The 11707-nt window shown below is 37.6% G+C and overlaps 1 protein-coding gene across 3 annotated transcripts in view; it reads left to right on the forward strand.

Annotated features, from left to right (window-relative positions):
- Nucleotides 1-11707, forward strand: part of amotl1 (angiomotin like 1) — a 50662-nt gene that overhangs the window by 9137 nt on the left and 29818 nt on the right. For all 3 annotated transcript variants that reach the window (XM_016535629.1, XM_016535631.1, XM_016535628.1), the window contains exons 2-6: nt 3048-4275; nt 5457-5778; nt 6062-6206; nt 6385-6465; nt 7871-8016. In XM_016535629.1, the coding sequence (XP_016391115.1) occupies nt 3110-4275; nt 5457-5778; nt 6062-6206; nt 6385-6465; nt 7871-8016 (1860 nt within the window). In that variant the 5' untranslated portion in view covers nt 3048-3109. The remainder of the gene's footprint in view (nt 1-3047; nt 4276-5456; nt 5779-6061; nt 6207-6384; nt 6466-7870; nt 8017-11707) is intronic.

The raw sequence follows: 11707 nt of genomic DNA on the forward strand, positions 1-11707 counted from the left end.
GTAAGCATTGAGGCCACAGTGACACCTTGTGGTGCCCAAACGAAGTATAAGAAGTGTAGCCTACATGACACGCCTGTTGATAGTGTGGGATGAATGATTTAGATGGGCAATATGGACAAAATCTTATATCACAGGTTATTATTTAAATTTCACGTGGGGTTTGTTTCGGCTGGGAAGCGTGCAATCTGTGATCGAGTGCATTTGTTGAAGCTCGCGAAAACCTGCAATCGCATTCTTATGCACGCTGTTTTTTTTAGGTTTCACTTTCAACGCATACAACGCATGTTTCAAAGATTCGGGATAGAAGGAGGCATCAGTTACTGTAGAAGATTTGTCACCTCACGCCACTTCCCATAATGGGTTCTCTTGGTGTAGACACAGCTTTAGATTCGGATTAATCGGCTGATTAATCACACGTCTTAGGCTGGAAATATCCAGAATTAGATCAAACAAAAGGTGTCCATGGGAACGGAGCTAGTGAAACACACACGCCATACATTATAGACTAAAACACGCTTAATATTCGCGACTGACACCAACGATTGTATGCGGCTATGCAGTGGAGATGCGTTCACTGTCAAATATCATTCAGCATTCATTTTGAAATTGTCAAATATTTTTTCTTGATTACAAGAAAAAAAACTATTGTTCTTGTTGTGATTTATTTTTTGTTTTTCATTTAATTCATAAGTTAACACTGCAAATTAAATGGTTTCGTTCTTTTCTGCAGTCGAAGAAAGTATAGCCTAAATTATGTCAGTGATTTCTCTCATTTTAAAGATTATCAAGATTTTGAATTGAAGGACTGAATTGAACGAGGAGCAATACTGTTATTTATTCATTTCCATTTATTGTATTTTTTTCCTTTTCCTCTTTTACCCCCAAAAATTGTTTAAATGCTGGGAAATTGAATATTGTAATTTTGTTTGTGTATTTTTCTAAGTAACATTCTTTGACTTGAAAAAGCAAGATCTATTTTTGTGACTGTTATTTAACTCCAATTTTTTTTCTTTCAATGCTTTTGTGTTATTGTGTGGCTGGCACATTGTGTATCGGTGGCTTTGTCTTGAGTTTATCTGGCAAGTGAAAAACTAAAAAACTAAAATATATAAATATTTTGACTTGATAAATTTTGGTCTTGTCCGGCGCCCAAAAACGAAAAATAAATAAAATAAAGGTATTTAAGTTTAACTAACTCAAAATCTAGTTTGGTCTAATTTGGGGACCGCCACCATTACACATGTCCATATATTTTAAGTGGCAGCTTCTCTGTAGATAATCAGGGTTGTGGGGTTGCATTCTGTTAAAATAACTCAAAAGATAAAAAGACATGACTGGTCAGAAACCAGTTACAATGTGAAAGTTAAAATTTTGAATATAAAATAATTTACCTGCTGAGTGTTTGCTGACAGTCTATGTAGCTGGATGGTTGGGCTCTAGAAAATCAATAATGAGGTGGCTTTGACAGTTGTACATTTGGAAAAACAAAAAGGTGGGAATTAAAAACTCTAAACGCTAACAGAAAGAACCATTTCAGCACAAAAGGGTTCTTCAGGATGATATGGTTCTAAATAGAACTGTTACTATGTGTAAAAAAGACCATCTTTGAACAAGTCTAGTATAATAAACTGATGCATACAAAATGCTCCACATGGAGTGGGGTCCCTGCAAACAAGCCTTCTCTGGCTGCAGTAACTGTGTATTTCTGAAGCATATTATAGCAAAAGTTGTAAAAAAATAAACTGATCTGATGATTCAATCATTATGTAGTGACCTTATTCCCTGATCTCACCCAGAGTTTGATCTCTGAGGACATTATACAGATTTCATTACTTCACATTATAGACACATACAACTACTTGAAATTTTATCCTGCTTCATTTTGAAAATGTTTAAGTCATTATGTAGACATTATTTGAATGGGATCATGTAGACTCACACAGATATCAAGATTCAACGTATGAACCTCAACAATGGTGACAGTTAACAAAATATTCAGATCAATGCTGAACATCACAAAACAAGGTTTTCATTGATTGTCACCATTGTTTAGGTTCATACGCTAAATCTTGTTATCTGTGTGAGTCTACATGATCCCTTCCAAACAAGTTCTGCATATGATTTAAAAATGTTCAAAATAAAGCAGGCCAATATATCATACAGATTCGTTTTTCTTACAACTTCTGCTATAACAAATGTGCTTCAGAAACACACAGTTACAGTAGACAGTGAAGAACTTAAGTTAAAAAGTCAAGGGTCAGGAACCCAACTAAAACAAGAGCTTACCTCCATAACGGTGACTTCAAACTTTATTAATTTCAATAAAAAAGCGCTAAGGCTTCCTGGAGGCTAATGGCGCTTTTCCACTGCATGGTACGGCTCGGTACGGTTCACTTTTGGGGGGTTTTCCACTGGGTACAGTACCTGGTACTTTTTTTAGTACCACTTCGGTTGGGGTTCCAAGTGAACCGTACCGTTACCAAAACGTGACGTGTAAACTCTGCTGATCACGTATTGGCCGGAGAGAATCGTCACTACCTGCGTCACTGAACTTGCGACACAAACACAAAAGAACCGCTAGATGAAGAACTTAAGTTAAAAAGTCAAGGGTCAGGAACCCAACTAAAACAAGAGCTTACCTCCATAACGGTGACTTCAAACTTTATTAATTTCAATAAAAAAGCGCTAAGGCTTCCTGGAGGCTAATGGCGCTTTTCCACTGCATGGTACGGCTCCCGACGGTTCACTTTTGGGGGGGTTTCCACTGGGTACAGTACCTGGTACCTGGTACTTTGTGCTGCAAAATTCAGATGGGTGATTTAAATTTTAAATTGTTTGAAAACAGTTTGAAATTTGTGTTTGAAATTTGTATTAAAAACATGCAGGACTATAGCCCAGTTGTCAGGGCCTAGTCATGTCCCTGTCTATAAGTATGATCATTTTATTTTAAATGTATTATCTTTTAAAAGTCAGAAGTAAATCTTGATCATATTCTTGATGTTTTTGTAGCTCTATTGGAATAATTATTTACCTCTTTTCTTTTGCAGATAACATCATCCAATTCCTCTGAACATATCTGTACCTTTTGCCTACCCGTGCAGCAGCAGACATGCATGGTTCTGAGGAGAGCGCATCTGGAACCGTGCTTCACAGGCTTATGCAAGAGCATCTTAGATACGGAACAAGTGGAATCAGAGGAGGGGTAGAAAACGACAGCTCTCAGATGCCAAGCAACCCCACATCTACAGAAAACCTACTCCTTCAAAAGGAGGGTCAAGTAGCCCATTCATATCAGCTTATGCCCCTGCAGTCTCAGTCTCGACAGGAACCTCAAGGTCAGGAGCATCAAGTGGACAGCAGCTCCATGGAAAAAAATGGTGGTGTGAGCCAGGGTGCAGGTAGAGAAGTCCAAGCAGCCCAGACTTCACCTGGGTTTGACACTCTGGAGCTTCCATCATACGAGGACGCTAAAATCCAGTCTCAGCTTTACAGAGGGCAGCAAAGTCCGACAGACCCTCAGTCCCAAATCCCTGGCCACAACCACCAGAGTATTGAAAATCCAGATGACCTATTAAACAATTTTCAACAAAATCAGGAGCAGGACTTTCACAAAGAGGGCAATAAAAACATTGTCCACCAAAGTCAGCCGCAACACAACTCGTTTCAGCAGATGCAGCAGTTGTCAACAATGTCTGACAGTCTTGCAAGCTCACATTCCTGTCTGCCATCACTTTCTAACACACACTCACTTGCTTCCCCTCCTTCTCTTTCATCTTCTTACACCTCTCTCTCAGCGGTTCCCATGAAGGCCCTTTTGGAGGGTCAATCATGGGTCCAGCAAGGGGGCACTGGTGGTAAGTTTCTTTGTGATGAAAGTCTGGCAGAGTTAAAACAGGGTCATGTTCGCTCTCTAAGTGAAAGGATCATGCAAATCAGTGTAGAATGCAGTGGAGCTAAGCAAAGTGTAGGACCATCCAATTCACCTTGCACAGGAGACACTACTCTTTGTGAGGCTGATAATACAGCAGATTCTCTCTCACTAACTAGTAAGACCTCCATGAGTACCCTACAACTTCCACCACCACCCTTAAACTCTCCACAATGGACTTTGGATCAAAGAGGTCCTCCCCCAGAATATCCCTTTAAGTTCAAGGTACAAACTATGCTTTCGCCTACATTACACCCCAACTCAGATTCTCTGGAACATGGCCACTTCAACAGTGATACCTTGACAGCAGCCATGTTGGAGACAGTGCCACTTAGAAATATAGCAAGGTAACGGTAACAGAAACTTTAAGGTGAATTGTGTAAATTCTGCACTACTAGCAGCACCAATTGGAACTGCAAAAATAATGGCTTCCAAATTCCCCTAAACAGCTTATTACGGGTACATAGTGCTGGGCGGTATACCGGTTCATACCGAATACCGGTGTTTATTTTTGTTATGATATGAATTTTTAAAATACCGCAATAACTGGTGTATGTCGCTTAAACAACGTTCGGAACGCGACACTGTTTGAAAGGGGTCCCTTTTCGCTGTTGCACTGTGGTGAGGGAACAGCTGTATGTGTTACTAAGCATGAAAGTTCCGAAACTGAAGCTGTAGAACTAATAGAACATGATGACACAGAAGAACTCATCCACAATATCCACATTGACCGCCACAAATATCCACCGCCCCCTGCCATCAGCTCCCGCGTCTCACACACACGAGCGCGACTTTAGCACTAGATTTAGCAACTTTCACACCCTTTTAGCGGCTTTTTTCCATAGAATATTCATACTGACAAACCTAGCAACTTTTTTGGATAAACCTTAGCTATGGTTCAGTTGGAAGATTTCCCGCGAACGCGAGGTCTGACTTTCCCGGAGAAGTGTCGCCTCTCTCGGCGTCTGTTCTGTGCAGTGAGCGGCAGAGAAGCAGCGCATTCAGTTGGCCGCACCGCAGCCGACTCGTCAATAAATTAGTACAAAACAGCATTTCCAAGCACCTGTCGCTTACTGATTGTTTGGAATTATAAATATGAGCGTAGTTCGTCTGTTAATATCACATGCACATTTTTTTTTGTTTTTTTTTGTTACTCAGACGCAGGCAGTGCGCTGCATGAGACACCGGTATAATTTTGAAAAATACCGTGATATAAATTTTTGGTCATACCGCCCAGCACTACGGGTACAGGATTATTACATATTATTGGCTGAGCCAAACACTGATATGTTGGACCATTAAAACAAACAATGTTTTTAAGGTGGCTCAGTGTTTATGCTGTAAGCCAACATACTAGTGACTTGTTTATAGTTGTCTCTGCATTAAATTAACTCCTGTCTATTGAACTTGTATATGATAAACTGTTTTAAATTCAAAAACTGTACACACTTCACCTATATGCATTTAATGAACAGGTGTTGGCACATTCCCTTTCTCACATTTCACTTGCTGTCTTTTTGTATTTTAGACAATGTCCTTTGTCTACATCACAGCACCAAACACAGACCAGTCCCATGACTTCTGAGACTTGTATCCTGCCCTCACAGGCTTCTCAGCAACAATATCAGGCTATATCCCTATCTCAGTCCCTGGCATTTCCTCCAGCTCAGACTGGATCTGTGACCCAGGAGCTGTTTTCTTGTGTGGCCCCTTTTGGACAGCCTTTCCCAGGGGAAGCATTTGCCATGGTAAGCCATGGCAAGCAGATGCTGGAGACCCTAAAAGAAGAGAACCAAAGCCTTAGACAAGAACTTCACAAGCAAAATGAGAAGGCCAGCAAACTACAGCAGGTACTTGTCTGTGTGTCTGTCCACCTGTCTGTCTATAATATTAATAGCAAAGAGGAAACATAATCAAAACTGCTCATTATTACAGGCTATTTACTCGAAAGTGCTCTTATAATTCAAACTAATATTGAATTATCCAAAGTAATATTGAAAATTACAGTGTAATTGTTACACATGTGACAGGAAGTAGTGAATAATAAATATTGTTGAGCAGTAGCCCAGTATGACTGTAATACAGCACTCTGACACAAGGACATTTGCATGCTTGTTTATGCTGTATTTCCAGTTGGAGGCAGAGACTGTGTGCCTGTCAGATGCATATGAGAGTTTAGTGAAGAGCTCATCCAAACGGGATGCTTTGGAAAAAACCATGAGGAATAAGCTAGAGGCGGAGATCAGGCGTCTTCATGATTTTAACAGAGACTTAAGAGGTGAGATTGTTTAAAATGCCCATGCTTTGATTAGAACCTGTGGTTTATACAAATTCGACCAAATTTTATTGCTGAACTTTGTGAGTAGGTAGTTATAGTATTGTATTTGTTTGTAGATTTAGCTTACTTTAGCTGTTCTTGGGTCCTGTGGCATATCTTTTTTTCATGTGTTTTTCAGACCGTTTGGAAAAAGCCAATCAACAGCTAGCCAGTCAGGAGCTGAAGGGACAAGATGACGGGCACTTGTATCTTTCACAGAGTGGGATTTTGCTTCTTATTGCAAATCATCACATAAATATGCTCACTTTTTGCTGAGTCTGTTCACTGTTAAAAATATGTCTAGCTACTCAACCCAAACCATTTCCTGCTTCCCTTCCTTCCTGTCATGTACCTCTTCCTCTCTTGCACTCAAATCTCTATCTCTCTATCTATAATTAAAATTCCATTATTGAGCAAGTACAGGTGCATCTCAATAAATTAGAATGTCGTGGAAAAGTTCATTTATTTCAGTAATTCAACTCAAATTGTGAAACTCGTGTATTAAATAAATTCAATGCACACAGACTGAAGTAGTTTAAGTCTTTGGTTCTTTTAATTGTGATGATTTTGGCTCACATTTAACAAAAACCCACCAATTCACTATCTCAACAAATTAGAATATGGTGACATGCCAATCAGCTAATCAACTCAAAACACCTGCAAAGATTACCTGAGCCTTCAAAATGGTCTCTCAGGTTGGTTCACTAGGCTACACAGTCATGGGGCAGACTGCTGATCTGACAGTTGTCCAGAAGACAATCATTGACACCCTTCACAAGGAGGGTAAGCCACAAACATTCATTGCCAAAGAAGCTGGCTGTTCACAGAGTGCTGTATCCAAGCATGCTAACAGAAAGTTGAGTGGAAGGAAAAAGATGCACAACCAACCGAGAGAACCACAGCCTTATGAGGATTGTCAAGCAAAACGATTACTACTTCAGTCTGTGTGCAATGAATTTATTTAATACACAAGTTTCACAATTTGAGTTGAATTACTGAAATAAATGAACTTTTCCACAACATTCTAATTTATTGAGATGCACCTGTACATAAAAAAACTGTTTTCAAAACTGTTTAATGTTTTATATTTTACAAATTTCTGGTTAACATTATTCATCTTTACTTATGTCATGCCTTATAGGACTTTCTTTTTTCTGCCAGTCTTGATGTAGAATGACACATGTGCTCAAGGCAAGCACCTTGTACCATAAACCATCGGATTTCTACAGTAGAGCAATGCTACGTACAACTCTGGCCTGTCACACAAAGCTAGTTGAAGACAGAATATAAAGTTGACATAACCAAACAATTCCAACCTAATTTGGATCAGGTTTGGTGAGATCACAATGCTTGCAAAAAAACATTGTCTACGTGGGTTTTGATTCAGAGTTTATGTTTAACTCTGAAATGTGTGCACCTGAAAAGTGTGACATCTGCAGCAAATCAACTTCTCTTCTAAAGATTAAGAAATTGGCATACAAAAAAAAGTTCTCAACCTAAACTTAAACTTACCTAGCCACTGCAGCTTTGTGTAATTGGCAACTACATCCAAAAAAAAAAAGTTTCACAGTGCACCTTTAAGTTCTCTAAAACACATTTTTATTTTGTAATTTGTTTTTCCTCAGGGAGAGAAAGCCTGAAAGATCTGGAAAAATTAGAGATAGAGGCAGCCAGTCTCCGATCAGCCAATGAGGATCAGCGACGACACATTGAGATCTTAGAGCAGGCTTTAAATAATGCTCAGAGTAAAGTCCTTAAACTAGAGGAAGAGGTGAGTCTTAAGGATTATCCTAATGGATTGTTGGTACTCTTTTAAGTAAATATTAACTTTGCCATCGCTTTCATCACCATTACGCTTTTCACAAACTAAATGAAACTAGCGTTGTGATTAAAATTATTAGAAATGCATATCTAGCAAATACATGCTTTTAGTAACTTAGGAATATGAAATTGCAGTATGAGTTGTGTGTCATTTGTAGGTTTAAAGTCCCCCTACAGTCACTAATTTTTTAGAGTATTTTTAGAGTAAACATCTTTCTATTTTAGAGAATATTTATTGAGAAATTAATCCACAGTACAAAAATAAAACAAAGCAAATCTTATGAAATGTGACATTGAACCGTGTATACATCATTCATTTAAAAATAATGACACTGTCCAACAATGGCACCAGTGGTTAAAGTTTAGAAGGAAGTAGCATTTCTCTTGTCTACCATGAGCCCAGTAAGTTTTAATAAACCCCCTATATGTGTCATGGGTTTGGTGGGGTGTAATTGAGAATTAATAGGAACAATATAAAGTGAGAAGGCCTGTTACACTGGTTACGTCATAAATCCCGCATCCCCTGATAGCAAGCAACCATTGAATCAATGTTAAAAATTGTTGATTTGTCAATGTTAATGGCATTTAATTAATATCACTTTTGCACCCACAAATAATGTTGAAAAAATTTCAACAAAGCACCATCATTGTGATCAGTGTTTTCTTTAGTTAGGCTCTTGACTTTAATGCTAGATTTTTTATTGCTGTTTGTAGTAATATGGTAAGAATCAACAAATAAAACTAAATTTATGCTGACATGCATGCTGGGTATCAACATAGTACAAAACTAATTCATGACTGCATGCATTGTAGTTGATCTGTTTATATAGTTAGTTTGATTCACCATTGTTGAGGTTTGTATGATGAGAGTTGATGTCTAAATCTTTATGTATAGTTTGCCACAGTATCTTTGCGTTTTTGGAATATTTACATTAGTAATGAAAGATCAACTTCATTACAGCTTGACACCCATCACAAAAAGTAATATATTCTCCAATTTAAATTTATAATTAACAATAGTTAATAATAAAATTATTATTATTAATTATTATTTTAATGTAAAACATCGCTTTCTTTATTAATTCATATGTGTTTATATTGAAACACTATTGTAAGCATTACAAGATAACTAACTTAATGAAAAACAAGAGTCAACAGCCCACCTAACACAAACACTGATCACAATAATGGTTAATAATAATATAATAATAATAATTTTTTCAACATTAATTGCAGATGCAAATGTGATATTAATTCAATGACATTAACATTGACAAATCAACTATTTTTAACATTGATTCGATGGATTTCACCTGCTCTCTTGCTAACTGGGTCTCATATGACAAGTGCTATACCAGTGGTTCTCAAAGTGTGGTACAAGGCTCTCTCTAGTGATACGCAGAGGAATCACTAAATTAAATATAAATTAATGTTAATACATTTTATTTAATCTTTATTTGTTCAGTAAAGTTTTTTTTTTTTTGGTCCCACTTTATATTAAGTGGCCCTGAAACCTGTGTACTTACATAGTAACTAGATGTGTGTGTATGTAGCCACAGTGCAAGTACACATTAGTACATAGTATCTAGAGCTGTAATATTTCTGTAACTACACACATGTAACAATCCTCCGAATGGTTTGTGTAAGTACAAATGTGTAACAGGACATATATAACTACATTTTGTAACAACAATATGTATAAGAGTAATTGGAACAATTTGATCCAGGGGGTAGAGATGGGTAGGTTTAGGGGTGGGAATGGGATCCAGGCGGTGGAAATGGGTAGGTTTAGGGATATGTAAAGTGGGAGGAGTTGGATCTCAAGTTGGTGCTTACATGGTAACTCCTCAGGAACTGTCCACTTAATATAAAGTGTAACATTCTGGACACCAACCACAATTTATATGTAAAGCCTAACTTATACATAGTAACTAGATGTGTACATAGTATGTAACTACAGTGTAAGTACACATTGGTACATAGTATCTACAGCTGTAATGTTTGTGTAACTACACATATGTAACAACCCACTGAATGGTATGTGTAAATACAAATGTGTAACAGGACATTGGTAACAACACTTTTTGGTAATGAAAGTACAAATGTGTAACAGGACTAACAGCACTTTTTGGTAAAGACAGTTTTACACTTTATATTAAGTAAACAATTCCTATGGATTTACCACGTAATTACTCTAATGTTACACAGCAGCGGCCAGTAAGTTACACAGTAAAATCCGGAGTGTTAAATTAACACTGCTCAGAGCATATATGGTCCCACTCTAAAAGAGTGTTAAAGTAACACTGAAGCAGTGTTAGAGATGGGTAGGTTTAGGGGTGGAAATGGGATCCAGGGGGTAGAGATGGGTAGGTTTAGGGGTGGGAATGGGATCCAGGCGGTGGAAATGGGTAGGTTTAGGGATATGTAAAGTGGGAGGAGTTGGATCTCAAGTTGGTGGAGTTGGTGCACCACTGTAATACCAGTGTACTTACATGGTAACTCCTCAGGAACTGTCCACTTAATATAAAGTGTAACATTCTGGACACCAACCACAATTTATATGCAAAGCCTAACTTACTGGACACTGCTAACTTACTGGACACTGCTGTTACTTAAATCATGTGCAAAAGAACTAAGTCCTGTATTTCACGATATTTATAACAAGTCACTACAGACACAACATGTACCTAATCTATGGAAAGATGCAGTGGTTGTCCCAGTTCCAAAATGTAGTAAACCTAGAATTATTAATGATTTTAGGCCAGTCGCTCTGACTTCAGTTTTAATGAAAATTTTTGAGAAACTGGTCAGGTCTGAGCTTAGTGATGAACAGCTGCTGTTAACAAGCAGAATCACTGAAGTAAAAAAGAAACAAGAATTACAACTGACTTCAGCCACAGCCTTAGATGAAATCAGCTGAAATAAAAGAAGATATTAAATCTCTCAAGATCTAATATCGCAGAAGATGATTGAACAACTCTACAAACAGCATCACCAGCTTCATGCATTACTAACCAGTTAGACTATCTAAAACAGAAGTTCTTTATTGAGAATTAATGTTTAGATTTTTTTTTCGACTTACCGTTTTTGTGAATAGTGGTTGCTTTAGTTGCCTCTTGACCCTTGACTTTTTAAACTTAAGTTTGGGCTGGCACAATTGTGTGTATTAAACACATATATAATGGCAAGGAACTTATGATAAAATCATGTAATGTGTCTGAGTCTCTGTTTGCAACTGATCTAAAACTGTAGTGCTTTTATTCTTTTTTTATACTGTTGCAATTATATGAGATAATGTGAGAAAAACTTTCTTAAATGACTTTCATAAATATGGTTCATAAAGAGGTTTAAATTCTGGCACTCATGGACATGAAGAATCAGCATGTGAATCTCAGCAATGGTGTCAAAATATTCTGATAATTTTTATGTGATTTTTGAACGACACAAAACAAGGCAGTAAAAAAGTCACAACAAAAAATAACAAAAAGAAAAGAAAATACTAAGACAATGCAGCTGCATAATTTATTCATGTCGCAATGCATGCTGGGAGCCATGGATGAGTTATGATTGGTGCACCCAGAATGCACTGCAACATGAAGCTGTCTGATGATCGTCACCATTGTTGAGATTCATATGCTGAT

This window comes from Sinocyclocheilus rhinocerous, unplaced genomic scaffold (assembly GCF_001515625.1).
Source record: "Sinocyclocheilus rhinocerous isolate Xijiao unplaced genomic scaffold, SAMN03320098_v1.1 scaffold1899, whole genome shotgun sequence".
Taxonomy (NCBI): Eukaryota; Metazoa; Chordata; class Actinopteri; order Cypriniformes; family Cyprinidae; genus Sinocyclocheilus; species Sinocyclocheilus rhinocerous.